Source organism: Trifolium pratense, linkage group LG1 (assembly GCF_020283565.1).
Source record: "Trifolium pratense cultivar HEN17-A07 linkage group LG1, ARS_RC_1.1, whole genome shotgun sequence".
NCBI classification, from domain to species: domain Eukaryota; kingdom Viridiplantae; phylum Streptophyta; class Magnoliopsida; order Fabales; family Fabaceae; genus Trifolium; species Trifolium pratense.
Window position 1 is genome coordinate 4176960 of NC_060059.1, and position 19628 is coordinate 4196587.

At 32.0% G+C, this 19628-nt stretch overlaps 2 protein-coding genes, 1 long non-coding RNA gene and 7 other non-coding genes across 10 annotated transcripts; 1 reads left to right on the forward strand and 9 right to left on the reverse strand.

Annotated features, from left to right (window-relative positions):
* Window positions 1-99: 99 nt before the first annotated feature.
* TRNAP-UGG lies at window positions 100-171 on the reverse strand. Its single transcript has one exon. It is a non-coding gene; the product is annotated as a tRNA-Pro (tRNA).
* Window positions 172-1147: 976 nt separating this feature from the next.
* On the reverse strand, window positions 1148-1219 carry TRNAP-UGG. Its single transcript has one exon. It is a non-coding gene; the product is annotated as a tRNA-Pro (tRNA).
* A 4959-nt stretch (window positions 1220-6178) lies between these two features.
* TRNAP-CGG lies at window positions 6179-6250 on the reverse strand. The gene has a single exon. It is a non-coding gene; the product is annotated as a tRNA-Pro (tRNA).
* Window positions 6251-7059: 809 nt separating this feature from the next.
* Window positions 7060-7131, reverse strand: TRNAP-UGG. Its single transcript has one exon. It is a non-coding gene; the product is annotated as a tRNA-Pro (tRNA).
* Window positions 7132-7595: 464 nt separating this feature from the next.
* Window positions 7596-10428, reverse strand: LOC123881972. Its single transcript, XR_006799651.1, has 3 exons — window positions 10381-10428; window positions 7898-7977; window positions 7596-7814 (listed from the first exon to the last, which is right to left on the reverse strand). It is a non-coding gene; the product is annotated as an uncharacterized LOC123881972 (long non-coding RNA).
* TRNAP-UGG lies at window positions 7907-7978 on the reverse strand. The gene has a single exon. It is a non-coding gene; the product is annotated as a tRNA-Pro (tRNA).
* On the reverse strand, window positions 9002-9073 carry TRNAP-UGG. The gene has a single exon. It is a non-coding gene; the product is annotated as a tRNA-Pro (tRNA).
* A 91-nt stretch (window positions 10429-10519) lies between the features above and the next one.
* On the reverse strand, window positions 10520-10591 carry TRNAP-UGG. Its single transcript has one exon. It is a non-coding gene; the product is annotated as a tRNA-Pro (tRNA).
* Window positions 10592-13675: 3084 nt separating this feature from the next.
* LOC123881979 (LIM domain-containing protein WLIM1-like) lies at window positions 13676-15708 on the forward strand. Its single transcript, XM_045930752.1, has 5 exons — window positions 13676-14093; window positions 14498-14594; window positions 14687-14733; window positions 14825-14908; window positions 15001-15708. Exons 1-5 carry the CDS (start codon window positions 13956-13958, stop codon window positions 15178-15180), a joined length of 546 nt encoding a protein of 181 aa, XP_045786708.1. The 5' UTR covers window positions 13676-13955; the 3' UTR covers window positions 15181-15708.
* Window positions 15484-17270, reverse strand: LOC123881989 (cysteine-rich and transmembrane domain-containing protein WIH2-like). The gene is made up of 3 exons (XM_045930762.1): window positions 17011-17270; window positions 16691-16889; window positions 15484-15707 (listed from the first exon to the last, which is right to left on the reverse strand). The coding sequence occupies exons 1-3, from the start codon at window positions 17060-17062 to the stop codon at window positions 15662-15664; spliced, it is 297 nt and encodes a 98-aa protein (XP_045786718.1). The 5' UTR covers window positions 17063-17270; the 3' UTR covers window positions 15484-15661.
* Between the last annotated feature and the right edge of the window lie 2358 nt (window positions 17271-19628).

Consider the following 19628-nt stretch of genomic DNA (forward strand, 5'->3'; position numbering starts at 1 on the left):
TTGTCAGCTTCCAGATCTTCAACAATAAAAAAAAACAATGAGCTTATTTTTTATATAACTAAAAATATTGAAAAGTTTAATAACTCTAACCTTCAAAAAGGGGCATTCCGAGAATCGAACTCGGGACCTCTCGCACCCAAAGCGAGAATCATACCACTAGACCAAATGCCCTGATGTGATAAGTTATTGTTTGAGGATGTATAAATAAGTTAGTTCAGGCAATTATTTTAGGAAAAAAATGATTCACACCACTACACCTCTTATTTTTACATGTCATCAATACATTGGTAGCATTTGCATTTTAATAATGTTTTACTATGTGAGAGTTGTATTGCCAAATTTAAGTTTAGATTACTATTATACACAAGTTCACTGTTGAAATTTTAAAAGAAAATGGCTGATAGATCTTGCATTTTCACATATACAACAATCAAGTTTTATCTCACGAGGTAAAATTGGCTACATGGATCAAAAGTGGTCATAATGTTCTAACATAAATCATATATATAGCCAAAATAAGGACCTCTTAAGCATTAGTAAAAGTTTCGTTCATATTGTTTCAAGGTTTTTCTCTACATCTAACAATTGGACCACCATCCATATCATCTATTCTCCTTACTAGAGAATATATGGAATTCGTTCACGCGTGCCCAAACCACCTAAGTTGAAATTTAACCATCTTATCTACAATAGGAGCTAACTAGCTAGCCTCTGTTGTAAACGCTATTACTCCTATTTCTACCTGGTCTTTTTTTTTTTGGTTAGGGATCTTTTCTTGCCTAGTATTTCCATTCATCCGGTGCAGCCTCCTCAAGAACCCCAATCCTTTTTGTATTGGCTCTTTACTACCGAACACTTCCTATCGTACAAAATGGCAACTTTTTCACATGATTATAAAATAAATTATGTGTTAATTGTCATTGCAAAGGGAGAGTTTGTTCATATTAGAACATAAGTCTGGCTACTAGTACATTGTTCATGTATCACAGCATTTATCTCAAGTTATAAAAACTGATGCTTATGGGTATTTAACTAACCAATTAATAAGTCAATCTTGTCAGATTCCAGATCTTCAACAATAATAAGAACACTGAGATTATTTGTATTTAACTAAAATATTGAAAAATGAAAATCCTAACCTTCAAAAGGGGCATTCCGAGAATCGAACTCGGGACCTCTCGCACCCAAAGCGAGAATCATACCACTAGACCAAATGCCCTGTTATGAAAAAATTTAGTTTGTAAATAAGTTAGTAGAGACTTGGGAGTTGGGACAATTGTTTAAGGGAAAGAAAATTAAACTTATACAATAATTTTCACCACATGTCATCACTAAACAAGTGGATGGCAATATTTCTTTATAATATCCATATCCAATAAGATCTCATTATGTAATCTGATCATGACTGAAGCAAAAGACATCCAAATCAGAATGTTATAATCATTGAATACCATATTCAATTGTGACTTGTGAGATAAATAAAGGCAATAGGCCAATCAAACTATGCATCAGAAACTACTTGGTTAAAGCAATGCAAGCCCAAAAATACTGAGATTGATTCTGTACCTGAATTTCTGATATGCTCCCATTTCCTGGGTCAGAGATGATTTCTAGGCCTTGACCATCGTGCTTGCTGGATTTTTTTCGTTATTATTTTCATATTTACAGAAATTGGGGCTTCTGTCAGTGCCAAGAAGTATCCTCTGTGAACTTTTTCCTTTAATTTTTATAAAGGAAGGAGACTCAGATGTTAGCTGCAATAACCTCATTGTATTTTATGCATTGGATCTCTTCTTTTCTTACAGTAAAAAAATTTAATTCATCGAAGACAATGGAAACTTACAAAGATATTGTTGTGATTTTGTGTGAAATTTCAAAAGTGGGAAAAGATATTGTGGTGATTTTGTGTGAAATTTCAAAAGTGGGAAGTCCTACATCACTCAAACCACCTTGAACTATTTTTGACTTATCATAGAATATAGCACTGTGAATTTGACCCTTCAACTACCAATGTTACATTTTGTATTCTATCTTAAAATCTAAGTTAGACATAACGCAATGTTACAAAACCAACTCCTAAAGTCAGAGATGCTCACCACTTACAAGTTACAACCACTATACATACCATATTACTATTGAATGCTTTACTCTCCACATTCTGTAATGTACCCCAATTGTTTTATAATATAACTCATTTTCCTATCTCAAATTTAGAAAGTGGATTCATGTGCATTTACAGTGCACCAGAAGTAACCAGAAAATGCAGCATAATTATGAAGTCTATATGAAGAAACATTTCATCAAACAGTTAACAGGCATTCATTGTAAAGACATATATTTGACAAAAGCGAAATTCAAAGGTGAGCAAAATTTGAATGTAGAATTTCATATTGATTAACTGAGAGATATAGAAGATGATTTGGGGTAAATTAATTGAGATGGGTAACAGTGCAATTAGTATATTGAAGAAGCTGAAAAAATAGAAGAAACTGCATGTAAAGTGAAAAAGTGAAGTTAACAAAGAAGAATATTTTGAGGCAATGGAATTAGAGAAGATGAATCACCTGATAATAATATTATAACTTCAAATTCAGAGGAAGCAATATGTCCATGCAGCTAGCATTTGAGCTCAACTTACAGACGCAATTTACTCTTTTTTAGGTTAAAAATGAACTTATCCGTAGTAATACTGATACGTACTCCAGACAACTTTTGACTTTTCATATTCATTTGATCTCAGGTGCCGCGGTCAATGTTTTAAAACCTGGACCGGTGATGGACCCGGCCAAGACACTGGGTCACTGGTTCACTGGTCGGATCAGTGGATCACTGGTCAGACCGCATAACTATTGGCCCGGCTTATAATAAAAATTTAAATATATTGACTTCAATTTCATAAAATAAAATTTAATAAAAAATATTTTCTTTGAAACTTGTTTTCAATAAAATTTCATGTATTTAAAAGAAAAAGCATGATTATGTTATAATAATATTTTAAATAAATTAAAATATTTTATTGAGTAAATTAAAATATTATTATATCATAATTTTGTTAGAACAACATAATATATTAGGTTAAAATAAAACGATGAATATATATATATGTATGAAAATCAAATTTAAAATAACAAGGAAAAAAATGATCAATGCATGTCCCCGTGAGCTTAGCTCAGTTGGTAGGGACATCAACATTTTATATGCAGGAGCCGGGGTTCGAACCCCGGACACTCCACTTATCCATCTTAAAAAGGTGGAATTTCTAGCCACTAGGCTACCTGACCAAAAAAAAAAAAAAATGATCAATGCATTTATTAATACATGTCATGGTGTTTCTTAAATAATATTAAATATAATTCAATGATATAAATTATCACATAAATTCATATGGCCAAGTGGTTCTAGTTATGCTTTCCTATGTAAAAGGCTTTGGGTTCGATTCCCTTGTGCAACATATTTAAAATATTTTTTAAATTAATGTTTATTCTCTCCCTAAAACTGGTTCGGTTCGCGTGCGGGTTTTAACGGTTCCCGGTTCAACCGATGAACCGGCCGGTTCAAGGCAGGTTACCGCAGGTCATTTGCAGAACCGGTTCTGCAGCTTATCCGGACCGCTCATGCTACCGGTTCCCCGCCGGACCGGTCAGATCGGCCGGTCCGGTCCGGTTTTTAAAACTATCGCCGCGGTGTCCGACACGTGTCGGTGTCCGACGCTCGTATAACACTCGTTCGACACGTGTCGGATATCTCATATCGGTGTCGGAAAAAATTCAATTTTTTCTTTAGTTTGACATTCTTTTGATCGGTGTAAGACACTCGGATGACACGTGTCGGACAAAAAATTTCTTTTATATATTAACGACCGGATGGAGTAATAAGAAAGGTATATTTGCTTAAAATAAAAATAAAAAAGAAGAAAGGTATTTGGATTTTATTATAGAACACAAGTACATTCGTCATTCAATAAATTTAAAAAATTGACTGTTTTTTATAAAAAAAGATTGGAGGGAGTATGTACTACTTTTTTTTTTCTTCTAGTAGTCTAGCTAGAAATTTCACCTTAAAAATGAATAAGTAGAGTATCCGGGTTTGAATCATGATTCCTGCATAATATATGTCATGTCTCTAGCACCAGAGCTAAACTCATGGAGACTTACTACTTCTACGAGTGATCTATGTAGACTAATATTTAAAATAAAAAAAAGGGGAAAAAAATATTTAAAATTTTGTTGACGACATAAATTGTTGTTTAGAATTGAAATTAATAGTCATTCATCATCTTTACGACTAAAATATTGATTTAATTGATATTGATTTAACTAAAATAATAAACAAATAAAGATATAATTTGTATTGAATTGACTCGGATTATATCGTTGTTTTAATCGTAAGGACAAACTCATCTATGTAAATTATAGTAACATTCGCCTACTTGATGATCATACATATGAGGTCATATCTAACCAGAAATATTTTTAGTTAATATATCTTTTAAAAGTGGTTTAAGTGGTGCACAAGTCATAAATAACATTATAACGAATACAAATTTTATAGAATTCAATTGAAGGGAACTTGTGTATTTCTCTCTATTAGATACATTTTGTACCTAATTGATTTTTTTTTGTCAAGTAATTGATTTTTTTTTACAGTAATTGAAATGTTTTTAGTTAATATATCTTTTTGCTTCTTCAAAAAATATGAAAGAGTGGTTCAAGGGTTGCATGGTACACGAATCATGAATAACATTATATTGAATATAAATTTTATAAAATTCATCGTTGGATTGAAAGTTTATATATATCATATAGATAATCTATAAAAAAATATTTAAGAGTGAGCCGGCTATGGACCTGTGCCAGCTGGGCCATAGCGCAGAGCCTCAAAATTTTAAGAGTCCAAATTGAAACCCGAATGTGTAAATATTTTGAAAACGCATTTTTGTTACAGTTCAACTGTTGTTAAATTAACTGTGCTTAAAGTCCCCTAAATTTCTGCATATACCAATTTTTAGATTAGAACATGAGCTCCAAAGTTTTTAAGATGGACCTAAATGTAAGTAGTTTGTGATTCTTTGATTTTAAGTTTTTAGCTTTTCTCAGAATGCACATATATTTCCTTTCACTGATGTGCAGTAGATTTAAATCCATCAATGAGAGACAAGTTTGCTGCTTCATGGTCTCATGTAAAATGCTCCACCAATATTGACTTGATTACTAGTTGGTTTGTAAAACATTCTAAAGCAGAGAACCGAAGCTCTCAACTTCTGCCCTATGAATCTATTTAGTGTGTGTTTGGAATAATACGAAGTCACGATGGCAACCCGCGTTTTCTGAACTCTCCGATTTGTAGCTTTGGAATTTTTACGATAGGTGAGCTGCAATCGTGCGGTGGCAGTGAGTTGCTACTAAACCAAACAAGCACTTAAATGCTGCATTTAAGACTCATATCACGGTCATTGAAGGGAAGATGCTTGTGTGATACTAATTTTTCTTGCCTTTTTTCTTTTCATTTTTTGACTGGCTTTACATCAAATCTGGCTGATAGCTTGTGATCTAATCCTGTGATTTGATATGCTGGTTTACATCTGAGTGTTAAAAGTTATTCTGTTAGATACTTGTGATAGGGATTTGAATCAACAACAGTATCTATAGACAATTGCAGATGTTTTTAAGATGGATATTTTGGAGTATTTGTGGTTCGGTTTGGATCCATTGAGATAAAAAGACTTCTAATCTAAAGATTAAAATAACATGCGACTTAGTTTGGATTACTTTATTTAAAAAATTAGTTTGATACAAATAAATTGATGCATGTTTGGTTAGATTGATTCATTCAATTTTTATTGATATAAATCATATATTTATTTATAGCAACAATGAATTGGTCCAATTGGTAAGAGTTTTGATACCCTTAAACATGTGGTTAGGGGTTCGATTATTGGCTCATGTGTACTAAGAAAATTCGGTTGGGAGGGGAGAATTCACCTTGTGTGCCCACAGGTTCCATTTCCAGACGGAGATTATGGTGGTGGAAACTTCGTACCAATATCATGGTAACAGAAAAAATCATATATTTATATTAGGTATTTAGAATATATAAATAATTAATGTATAAAAAAGTAAATTACATTGAACTAATAAGTATTATTATTAAAAAAATACAAATCTTATATAAAAATATTGGGGCATTCCGAGAATCGAACTCAGGACCTCTCACACCCGAAGCGAGAATCATACCACTAGACCAAATGCCCATGTTGAGTCAAGAAATGTTAGATATGAGACCTATGTCTTATTTACAGTGAATTGTTTATACATACCACATGGTCTGCAGTTGTATTGTGAAATTGCATGAAAATGTCCAAATCTGCTTATTTAGACAATAGTTGCTCTTCAACATCTCAATGTTCCCAACAGAAACCAGCAGATAAATACATGCTACCACTGATCTCTAAAGCTAACACCCATTGCATGACATAAGTGGTAGATACTTGAATCATTTAATCAATAGTCAGAGGTTTGATCTTTGATCGATGCGTAAAAAAAACATTTATTATAAGAGACCATCTTCTTAAATGAAACTCAGTTAACTTGATATATTAATCTCTGTTGTTATGCAAAGAGGAAAACTTGGATTTACCAAAAAAAGTATCAGAGTTCTACTCATTTACCATTCAGGTTTTAATTTAGGATTTACCTTTAAAGATAAAGTTTGATAAACTATGACTCGCAATAATCTTCTATGACCAACATGTTTTTCAGCCAACATCAATACACTATTCATGTATCCCAGCATTCATCTCAAGGAAATTACATGCAGTCCCTAATACTAATTGTTACTTAATAATTACTACTGGTACTACAAACCAGTATATAAATCAAACTTGATAGCTTCCAGATCTTGAAAACAAAAAGTATAAAAAATCATGCTTATTGGTGGTTAACTAACCAATTTAGAAGTCAACCATATCAGCTTCCAGATTTTCAACAATAAAAAACACAGACCTTATTAGTATTTAACTAAAATATTGAAAGTTAAACTTCTAATAGCCTTAAAAAAAAAGGGGCATTCCGAGAATCGAACTCGGGACCTCTCGCACCCAAAGCGAGAATCATACCACTAGACCAAATGCCCATATTGAAGTAAGAAATGTTAGGTGAATTATATGTCTTGTATACTATTGAAATTGTTTATGCATACCACATGGTGTACAGTTGTATTGTAAGATTACATGTAATTTGTAGATGACCAAATCTGCCAACAACAACCAGCTGCTAAGTAGATTCCGGTTCTATCACAGAAGCTAACATGCTTTCCTAGTTAAGGTATTAACAAGAGTAGCCAACATGGTGAGGCAGTTGCACAAGTACTAGATAGTTGAGTCCCTAAACTGTTTGGTCGGGAGTTAGACTATTAGTCGGTGCATAGAGAAAAATATTTATCAGAAGTCAAGTGGCGCGCAAGGATATTTTGGTTCCAAAAACTAAGTATCAAAGTGAGTCTACCTATATTATTCATGTTTCAGGTTTCAATTAAGATTTATCTTTAAAGGTCCAGTTTGATAAACTATGACTCAAAACAGTATTCTATGACCAACATGTTTTTCAGCCAACGAAAATACACTATTCATGTATTCGAACATTCATCTCAACAGAGCATTCACATGGAGCCCCTGATGCTAGTTGTTACCTAACTACTAGTACTGCACACCAGTATATATACAAGTCAAGCTTGACAGCTTCGGGATCTTAAAAAATAAAAAGTATAAAAACAGATGCTAGTTGGCATTTAACTTGTCAACTTCCAGATCTTCAAACCTGTCAACTTCCAGATCTTCAACAATAAATAAAAAAACAATGAGCTCATTATAACTAAAATATTGAAAAGTGTAACATCTAACCTTCAAAAAGGGGCATTCCGAGAATCGAACTCGGGACCTCTCGCACCCAAAGCGAGAATCATACCACTAGACCAAATGCCCTGATATGAAAATATATTGTTTGTAAATCATTTACTTCAGGCAATTATTAAAATTTGGTGGCATACCACCAGACCAATTATTTTACCACATATCATCACAACTTAGGTAGCATACACATTTTAACAACTTTTTACTATGTGGAAATAGTATTGCCAAATTTACATTACTATTATACATTCACTGTTGAAATTAAAAATGAAAATGGTTGATCCATCTTAAAAAGAAAAGACTGATCCATCTCACAACAACACTTATATAAGCTTTATCTCACTAGGTGAAATTGGCCATGAATCAAAAATCATCATAATGTTTTAGCATAAATCATATATATATATATATAGCCAAAATATGGACATAAGCATTTCTCAATAGTCATGTTAGCAATTTTTCATGATTTTTCTCTACATCTAGCAATTTGGCCGCCGTCCATATGATTTATTCTCCTTACTAAAGGATTTATAGATTTCCTCCACACATGTTCAAACCACTTAAGTCGAGATTTAAGCATCTTATGTGCAATAGGTGCTAGTTTGCTATCCCAACTCTCTCTTTAGTGCTATTATTCCTAATCCTATCTCATCGTATTTTTGTTAAGGATCTTTTCTCATTCAGTATTTCACTTATCCAATGTAACATCCTTGGTGGACTTCACTCCTGCTACACTGAGCATTTTCATGTTGGTTTTTTACCACCCAACATTTCACCTGATATAACGACTAAACTTTTTGACATTATTATAAAAGAAATTATATGTCAATTGTCATTGCAAAGAAAGAGTTTGTCATGTTAGGACATATGCCTGGCTACTGATACATTGTTCAAGTATCACAGCATTCATCTCAGGGCATTCACATGCAGCCTCCTCTGAAGTATAATTGTTAATTAACCAACACGCCAGTAAACAATTCAAGCTTGTCAGCTTCCATATCTTTAACAATTATAAAAATAAATCTGTTGTTCATATTGAATTAAACAATTAACAATTGTAAACTTCCAAAGCTTCAAACCAATTAAATAAAAAAGGGGGCATTCCGAGAATCGAACTCGGGACCTCTCGCACCCAAAGCGAGAATCATACCACTAGACCAAATGCCCTCATATGAAAAGTATTAGTTTGCAAATATGTTATTTGGGACAATTGGTTTAGAAAAGTTTATACCTCTCATTTTCACCACATGTCATCCCTAAATAGGTTGATGGCTTGATTTCTATATAATATCCATTAGAACCTCAATACGTATTCTGATCAGGATTTAAGCAAAAACATTCAAATCCGAATGTTATGAACAGTCTATTGTGAGATATAGGCAATAGACAAATCAAACTATGCATCAGAAACCACTGATAAAGCAATGCAAGCTAAAGAATGCAGAGATTAATACTGCACTTGGATTTCTGTCCATGCTCCCATTTCCTTGGGCAGGGGTAATTTATAGGCCTTAACCATTGTGCTTACTGTAGTTTTCTTATTACTGTTATATTTACTGAAATTGGAGCTTCTGTCACAGACAAGAAGTTTCCATTTTGAACCTTTCCCTCTAATTTTTGGTAAAGGAAGGGAACTCACTCAGCTGTTAGTTAGCTGCAATAACCTAAAAGTTTTTTATGCCATTGTATTCTTAATTTAAAAACCTGAACGCGTCAAAGACAATGAAAAGTCACAAACATATCTTTATGATTATATGTGATATTTCAAAGTTGGAACATATCTTTATGATTATATGTGATATTTCAAAGTTGGAACTCCTACATAGCTCACTCCTAAAACCTTTAAAGGGTTTCTAATATATTTTGAACTATTTTGAGCAGTTTTATTTTGGAACTCCTACATTGCTCTCAACTTGTATGGCCAAAGATGCTCACCACTATTTAGACCACATTACCACCCAATGTGTGACGCTCTCAACATTCTTTTTTTTTTTTTACCATGTTATAAATATTAAATACGAAATTTCCACCGTCGTTTAGCAATGACTAATCTTTGTCTACAAAAGGTGGGTTCTCCCCTCCCAAACAAATTTTCTCCATACGTAAGAGTCAGAGACCGAACCCCTAACCACTTGGAACAATTCATTGTTGGTAGTGACTCTCAACATTTTATACAGTGAATGCATATGTATTTAAAGCCAAAAAATGACATTTGTACAATCCCACTTACCAGAAGTAGCTACAGAATATTGGAATTTATACAAACAGTTGGAAGAAACATTTCAACAAACAGTTGGAAGAGACATTTCAACAAACAGTTAAAGGACATTCACAGTAAAGGCATATATACGACAAATATGAAATAATTTGAATTAAAAAAGTTACTAGATTCCAATGGGTTTTGAACTGTAAGCAAAAATTCACTATAGAGTTGCATATTGAAGTTAAGAAAGAGTTGAAGAAGATGAATAAACCTGAATGTTGAAATTGAAACTTTCTGCTATGTAGGAACCCGCGTGTATGACTCTGTAAGCTCGAATTGACTGTGTTTTGACTTAAAAGTATTATAATAATCCTTCGTTGAGAAAAAAGAAATTAATTGATAAAAAAAAAGGGGCATTCGGAGAATCGAACTCCGGACCTCTCGCACCCAAAGCGAGAATCATACCACTAGACCAAATGCCCTCGTGTGATAATAATTTGTTTGTAAACATGTTAATGACAATCACAATATTTCTTTCTAATATCCATATCCATTATTAAGATCACATTTTTTTATATAAGAAAAGTGTAATCACAATTTTGGTTCTCCTATTTAAAATTCATTCTACAAAATTAATCCCTCTATTTTAAAAAGGACAGAATCAAATGACACTAAGATGTCAAAGTAACTGTGACAACAAATCTCATCTATTTATTTTGTTTAATTCAAATGTCTAAAATAATCATTAAAATAAATATATCACAAGTTAACTGAGAATCATATTGCTTTTTCTTTGAACTATTTTGTAGGATTGAGAGTTGGGTTTAACTCAATCTTACAAAATCGACTAGTAAAATGAAGATTGTCCTCACTTATAAAATATATCAATTTCTGATCGGGTCATCCCTTAAAATTACTCTATTAATCTTTGCATCAAATTCTTATGTACTTAAAAAATGGTTAAATTAAATTTGAAATTGAAGTTTTTAAGAATTTTTTTTATAATTTTATTAGTGTTGATCACACAACATTATCAAATTGTATGTCACGACATTTAAAATTTTTTAAATCACTATTTTTGGTCCATAAATTTTTAGCCAATTTTTTGTTTTATTTTTTGTCCTTAATGATAAATTGTTGAAATTCTTAACCACATCATGTACTAGATCATACTAATGTGTAATTTGAGAAAATAAATAAAGTGTATCATATTAGCTTTATTGTGATTCATTCTCCATTATTTTGTAAAGTTTAAGTTCATGGGAGAATAACTCTAATTGATGGCTGCAATAAATAAAATAAAAAATCCTGGTTATTGGTACCAGTAACACACAATAGAGATGCATGCTCTCCTTTGCCGATTCTGCCGTCACTCAAATGTGATAGCAAACGATTAAAAAAAACAAGAATTGCCACTGCACTTTATTCTTAATAAAGTGTTTGCAAGTGGCTGTGCTTTGAATTCTTGATGCTGCACTCAAGCCTTGAGATTCTTATACATGGTGATGGTAATCTATCATATAACTCCCTTTTTTAAGTTATTGTATGAGAATTTGGAAAATCATTGGCTGCGACATGCTTATTTTTGTTTACATATGCCTTGCAAATATATATATGTCCCTGTTCTGAGGGTATTCAACTCAATTTTCTTTTGTTTGGTTCTAGTTGGAATATTAATTTTAATTAATTAATTGTGTGTGCATCTGATTTAGCATCACGATGAATTAGCGTATAATTATATGTTCTAAAATCAATGTTTCACGAGTAGAATCATGGTATATAAACTATGTGTTAATGACAATTGCTTGTATGTGTTTCCATGTGGATCTATTTACTTCCATATGCATAAAAGAATGATGTATTGTAGAGAAAGTAAGTTAGACATTTTCGTATATTTCATAAGTTTGAAATTTTTGAATAAGAGAGAAACCTTATATTATTATTAATTTGGTTTAAGAGTGATTAAAGTATCACTGGTTCCTTCAAATAAAAAATGATATTAGTATTATAATCCATTTGATTTAAAATTAGTTTTAGTATCATATTAGAGTGGCCTCAGTGCCATTATATTGATTGATATTGTAGTATCAATACAGGTGGTATTGTAGTACCGTCGAATCATAGACGGATATCGTACTACTGTTGAGTGATATTGTAGTACAATTCACGAATGTGTATTCTTTGACCAATTTCTACAGTGCAGTAGCATATCGTTATACGGTTGTAACTGAAATGTTTTATCCTAGGGACGGCGTGGTTGATAGTCTGCTTGCACAATTTTGGACAGTGCCACGAAACCTAGTCCGGGACTCAACCCAGTAATATCTTCGGTGGCTAAAAAATATTTTTAACGATTTTTTAAAATCCCAAAACTCAAAACAACATTAATTTATGTTCATGTTGTTAATGTTATATTTAAAATGTGTTTATATGATACCTATCTCTTATGTCAATCTTCTTTGTCCAAATTATGTTCAAGAAATATCAAAACTATATCCATTAGGAATAAAAGGTGAAACAAATATTTTTATGAGGACGGAAACGTCCTATTTTTATTTTTACGGACTAGAATTAAAATTTACTATATTTTTATGAACCAAAATCTTATTTAACCCTTATTTAAAATGACACCAAATTTTTTTCCTGACATTATTTTCATATTTGGAGGTTCAATCTCAATTGGTTTAGTGTTGCTGTCTTTTACACATAATATATATATATTTCCTATGTTAGATTATTTTTTATAATCTATAAAGGGTGGTTCGTGCAATTATAATAGGTTTATTTTAAATAAAACTTGGTCTAATGTGATGTAATGATTGTTTTGCCTAATGGTGATTAAAGTTATAAGAGTTTTATATTAAAATTTAAAATAAATTCAAATCACTCTACTCTTCCTTTTACTAATGAGTTGTTGCCAAAAAAATAACTATATGATAGAAAGGACATATACATAATAAAAAGTGATCATAAGTTCACTGTGTAAAAAAAAAAGGTAGTACTTTCACTATAAAAAAAATACAAGGAAAAAACAGATAGAAGAGAACAATTTTAAAAGGAATTACATAGAACATTAAAGAAATCGAAATCATAAATTCGGATATGTTTTCTTACTCTTGAACCAAAAAAAGTTACATAATATAGTATAAGAGTAATAATATCAAGATCCTTAAGAATTTTGCTCCAACAGTATTTGTTTCATGATTGTTTTCATGTATGATCCTTTATAATATAATTTAAAAGATAATGGACAATATACATATTCTACAAAATGAGGGCTTATAAAAATGTAGGCACCTCTAAAGTGCATCATCATCACTCTTTAATGTAAATAATAAATTTATTTATTTATTTTTGGTAAAAAAAGTACTAAAATTAAGATATATCAAGATTATTACCGAAGGATTAAGGATATACTACTATTAATATGATATTACTTTAAATTCAGACACAATGATTGGCAGATAGTAAACATATCATTATCACCACATAAATCTATCTAAATTTTATGTAAACCTTGACCCTGTTTTTCATCCTCAATTCACTCACAGGTTAACAACGCATCATCTATTATCTTATAAATATATTTCATCTCAGGTCATTTGAAACTCACTGCTGTCCACAATCTTCCATTCAATTTATCATTTCCTCCTCTAAATTCTTGTGTCTCCTTTTCTCATTCTCATCTTTTTCACAGGAAGGAGAAAGAGGGAGAGGAGGCATAAGAGAAACTTCGGCAGAGAAAGTCCTTGCGGAAGAGTGAAACTTTGTTCCTCTCTTTCTCTGTCGCTCCTGTTCGTTTCGGCCACGCTTTGATCATTCGGTGATCTTTGTGTAACGAAAGCCATGGCCAGTTTTGGAGGAACCACACAAAAGTGCATGGCATGTGAAAAAACAGTTTATCTCGTTGATAAGCTAACCGCAGATGGTCGTATTTATCATAAGGCCTGCTTCCGATGCAACCATTGCCGGAATACCCTTAAGGTATATAATATACATGTGCCGAGAAAAAGTATCTTGACATGTAAACACACATCTATGTTTAACTATCATAATATATGAATATGTAACGAATAAACTTTCTAATAGACGAATGCTAATTGTCAGTACATTATATTAGTAGTTAGATTTTGATTTTTGAACTATGAACCTCCTTCTCAAATTCTTTCAAGTGTTTTGGCTCAACCATTTGATTGAGCTACACATTGGGGACAAATGTAGTTAATAAATGAAATATCTGATGAAGGCTTTGCATATTTCCACAGATAGCTAGGGAAAGATATGAAACCATTATAAGGAAGACCCTTCAATGATGATTATGCATGCATAACTAAACTCACCAAATTATCCTACAATATTTTGTGTTGTAACTTGTAATTTGTTTGCAGCTAAGCAACTACTGTTCTTTTGAGGGGGTGCTCTATTGCAGACCACACTATGATCAACTCTTCAAGAGGACTGGCAGCCTGGACAAAAGCTTCCAAGGTAATTTTGTCTTGTACACTAGAAATCATCTCATGTGAAAATTTTAGAATAAGCTAACATTGTGTTGTTTCCTCTCATTCTCATCATCACAGGAACACCCAAAACTCAGAAACTAGAAAGACAGATCTCTGAGAATGAGGTGATATTTCTATAGGTTTTCTTACCATATTTCATATTAAGTATTTGTTTGTTTGAGTGAGAGTTTGATAAACTTAATTTTGAATTAACAGAATACCAAGACAGTGACAAACATGTTCTCGGGCACCACAGAAAAATGCATGTGTTGCAAAAAGACTGTGTATCCCACTGAGAGGGTATAACCAATATTAATTTCCAGTTAGTTAATGCTTTATACCCCCTCCTTCTAAATTTTAATACTTACTACATTGTTGTTATTCTATTAAAGGTTACGGTGAATGGGACTCCCTATCACAAAGGCTGCTTCAAATGTACCTATGGAGGTTGTACTATAAACTCAGCAAACTTTGTTACACATGAAACAAAGCTCTACTGCAAACATCATCACATTCAACTCTTCAAAGAGAAAGGGAATTACAGTCAGCTTGAGACTGAAATTACTGTTTAATGTCTAGGAAAAAGAATGTTGGTAGTTTTGTAAGATGGGTGCTTCAATTTTGCATAAACGTTATTATGGTTTGTGCATGTTAAAACAAATGTATTGATGAGACAAGTACGATAAGTAAGGTGTAGACATAGGAAATTTGCTATGTATGCATCTTATTTTTACTAAAATTATAAAGGCTCTGTGCTGCTTTTAGTGATGATTTCCAGATTCATACAACAAAATATTAGACAAACTCATCAAAATACAAATGCTAGCAACAAATGAAATTTTCATATAAAGGCATCAAACAAAACACTAGGAAAATAAAAAACGACCAATCTTTTAATGAGACAGTAAAATGTTTGGAAGGAGTAATTCATGACTTCACTTTCATAAAAGCAAACAACCAACAAGTAAAATAAAAAGATACTATAAGAACAATAATGAGTTCAAATTCAAAATACACATGTACTCAGTCCAATTTGTGCAAAGTAATATCTCCTCAAAAGCATGCATCCAAGAGACAACAGCAGCAAAGAGCAGCCAAGCTGCAAAAATTTACAAAAGCAAATTAGATTACACTACATCACATCGTTGAGTATATAACATAATGAATTAGCATAAAGCCAGAAATTAATAAGGCTGTTTACCAAAAAAATAAGAAACTAATAAGGTCATACATGTGTGTTAAGTGGGTATCTTCAAAGAAAGGTAACGTGAGAGCCTAGGATTGTTATATATTTGCAAGAATATGAATTTAAAAAAATGAATAGTTGTAAACTCTAATGGAAAAGATCTTTAAAATATAACAACTTTAATAATAAAATTCTAAAAAAGAAACTAGTTTATAGAAAACTTGTCCACATAGGCATTGTTGTATATAGCAGTATTTTGAATATGAAGAAGACCCTTTCAACAAGACAAGCAACCACTTCTAGATGCCTTAACCCACACGTCATTGACATCACCATCAATGACAGCCACCATCCACCGCTTATTATTTTGAGTTAAAATTAAAATAATACAAATTTTAACTTCACAAATGTATAATATTCTAATCACTGCTTTATTTTATTTTATTTTTATTTTCAAATAGTTTAGTGGCTAAAATTTTACACCTTTCAAACCCTCCAAACCAACACCCTGAGTCATTATCTAGTTATTTTAATCTTAAATTAAGATAATTTAGTTGATTAATTGATACTATATAATAAAAAAAAAACTGAAGGTAAGATACATTGGTATATCCGATAATATGGCCCCACATAAAGAAAGGAAAAAGAAAACAAAAAAGTAAGGCATCTACATCGAATAACGTGACAAGATAAGAGGAAAATAACAAAGTAACAATCAAATAGTGTGTCGGTGACACAGCACCGGCAACAACCCCGATCCGGTGATCAATTCAACTCCAAGATCAAGATCACACCGTTGTAGATCCAAAATCACTTCAATTCAATAATCCAATTTTCAATTTCAATTTAATCATACATGCGAGAGAGAGAGAGAGAGAGAGAGAGAGAGGATTTACCATCCTTCCAAGCAACCAGGTCCGGATGAATTTTGATGTTGTTGAGGTGGTGGCTGAGCGTACTGAGGAGCATAAGGCGGTGGATATCCCTGTTGTGGATAGCCTTGTGGTGGATAGCCTTGTTGTGGAGGGTAACCTTGTGGTGGATATCCCGGTGGCGGGTAAGCATCTTTTCCGTAAGATTCTTGTGGCGGATAACCTAATTCCATCATCAAATCAAAACATCAATTAATTACCTAATTATAATAATAAAGTGTAAATGCATGCATGAAAAGTGTAAAGAATTAAGAAAGAAAAGAGGAAGAGGAGGAGGATCGGACCTTGCTGAGGAGGAACGCCGACGGGCGGTTGTTGTTGGTTGTAGTAACTCATCTTTTGGCAGACGAAGATGAAGGTTAGTTTGTAGCAGCAGCGATGGATCTGTTTTGTTTTGTTTAGCGAGAATATAGAGATACTAGTATATGAATATGATCAATTTATTCCTTTATATATATAGTATCTAATTATTATTTCATTTAAATACTAGTTTATTATTGACGCCTCTTTGGGCTTTTTGTGGGGTGTGGCTTCTGTCATGGACTTGGAGGTTGTAACCGAGGAAAACTAACCTTTTTAATTTACTTTTCTTTTCCAAAAACAAATAATATCTAGAAGGAGAAAAATCTAGAAAATAAATTAGTTTTCTTTTTTTAAAAAATAAGATGGAAAAAATTGGAAATTTGATAAGTGCCAAACATTAGTAAAATTACATGTTGAATTTAGGCACTTATTAACTTGTTTTGAAAGAAATCTTAAGTAAATTCTTCCCTTTTGTGTAAATATTGTTCTTAATCAAAATATATCAAATGCATTCAAACCCAACTATGTTGATAAGTTTTGCCGAATAAAAGAAAGGTTTTTGAAGTTTTGAAGTATTCGCTCAGCAAACAATGGCGAGCATTGGCGAGCAAAGTCAGTGCAGCAAGGGTTCGTGGCGAGCAATAGCGAAGCAACAACTGCAAAGTTCGCTCAGCGAGGGTTGGCGAACAAACACAGTGTAATTTGGTATCTCAACGAGCAATGGCGAGCAAGTGCTGAGTAAGGCAGTTAAGAAACACGTGTCAGCAAACCCTCCTGTCAAGTAACTTGTTCGCTCAGCAAACTTGTATTTTCTAAAAGTCTGTAAATAGTCATCAGATGAAGTTTTAAAGATATCAACCACTTTTTAGAGAGCTCATACGAGTTATATTCCTAGATCTAGGGTTTCAAAGAGGTTTTGAAGGTAGATCCATCCAAACTTGAGAAATCAAGTGCTATGTTCTTTCATCTTTCATTTCTTCAATTTTGTAAGTTAATCATGGCTATGTGTAGCTAAATCTTTCTTTGTTGAGATTAGATGTAGTTAATTTATGATCATGTACTCATCTTAACTTTGCTATATAAGTTTTATTTATCAATCAATGTTAGTGGTATCCTTGTTTACTTGTTTATTTCAAAGATTTGAATGATATAGACATATGTTTGTTTGAATCAAAGGTTTAGGGTAATCACTTATTGAACTTTAAAATTTAGACATAGATTTTGGGTTTAATATTCACTTAAAGTATCAAAACTTAATATTATTATATCGATTAATGATTCGAGAAATCGAAGGTTGATAGGTACGATCGATTTCACGGCGTACTCCGGACACGGATACGTTCGATGAGTGATACGTGATAATATTGAATGGTAAATGAAAAATATATATCATTAGTTGAGTGATACATGTGAATGAGTTAATAAAGTCTAATCCCGACAAATTCCTCTATCTAAATTTTAAACACTTTTACATCGCACTTTTTATGTTTGAAAACAATCAAATCATTTTAAAACTCGTACTTAAAATCATGGGTATTGTAGAACGGCAATTAATATCACACTAGTCCCTATGGAGACGATATTAAAAATACTTACTTTTGGTACTTCAACAAAATTCAAAAGTAAGGAAATTATTTTTTAATAAGGTAATACTCCCTCCGTCCCAAAATAAATGGCCTATTTTTTACTTTGTGTACTATTCATATTATTTATTTTAACCATATTTTTCTACTAATATATAAATGCAAATATTAGCATATGAGATGTTTAATTTGTCTCAATGAGTATTTTCAAAATATATAATTTTTAATAAAATATAATTTACGATATTAATAATTAAAGTTGTACATTTGCAAACGTTACAAACGTTACAGTAGTCAACTAAGTCATTTATTTTGGGACGGAAGGAATATATATATATATATATGTGTGTGTGTCATCATAGTACCAACCACATAGCATATGTAAGCACAATATTAGACAATTAAAGATTCAAATTGAAGATATAACCCAAAGTAAGACAATTATATTTTCAAATTTATTTGATTAAAATTGTTGAATCAGCAAAATAGAATAATCAAAGTTACTTGACAAAAAAATAAAATAAAATAAAATAATCAAAGTCAAGAGATTAAACTGAACTCTTAAAATTAAAAATACGTTTAGAGATAAAAGATGAATTTAAGCAGACTAGTTGTGAATTCAATTGAGTTAATCTTGTCAACTCATGAGAAATATGGTTCGCTTGTCATAAATAACTCACATTAAAATTTTGATTAACCAATAGAATGAACTTACAATTTTTTCATAACTTTACGGTATTTTTTCCTATGCGACATGTAAATAGTTGTGCTGACATCTTTGCACAAACATCTCTAACTTATGCTCCTTGCATAATATTTAATAGGTTTAAATTCACTTTTAGTCCCCCAAGTTTTCCAATTGTGTAATTTTGGTCTCCCTAATTACAATTGTGCAATTTTAGCCCCTCACTTATACCCCTTTTGCATTTTGTAGTCTTGATTCTAATTTTGACTTATTTTGACCAACACATGCTGATGTGGCAATAGTTTTTTACACATGGATGGTTGTAATCGGC

What these genes read in the sequence shown, in the direction of transcription:
- LOC123881979 (XM_045930752.1), top strand. Translation starts at nt 13,956, where the DNA reads ATGGCCAGTTTTGGAGGAACCACACAAAAGTGCATGGCATGTGAAAAA. An exon ending in GACAGATCTCTGAGAATGAG is followed by an intron (nt 14,734 to 14,824) that starts GTGATATTTCTA and finishes TTGAATTAACAG; the next exon opens with AATACCAAGACAGTGACAAA. An exon ending in CTGTGTATCCCACTGAGAGG is followed by an intron (nt 14,909 to 15,000) that starts GTATAACCAATA and finishes ATTCTATTAAAG; the next exon opens with GTTACGGTGAATGGGACTCC.
- LOC123881989 (XM_045930762.1), bottom strand. Translation starts at nt 17,062, where the DNA reads ATGAGTTACTACAACCAACAACAACCGCCCGTCGGCGTTCCTCCTCAG. An exon ending in CGGCGTTCCTCCTCAGCAAG is followed by an intron (nt 16,890 to 17,010) that starts GTCCGATCCTCC and finishes TGATGGAATTAG; the next exon opens with GTTATCCGCCACAAGAATCT. An exon ending in CCTGGTTGCTTGGAAGGATG is followed by an intron (nt 15,708 to 16,690) that starts GTAAATCCTCTC and finishes AAATTTTTGCAG; the next exon opens with CTTGGCTGCTCTTTGCTGCT.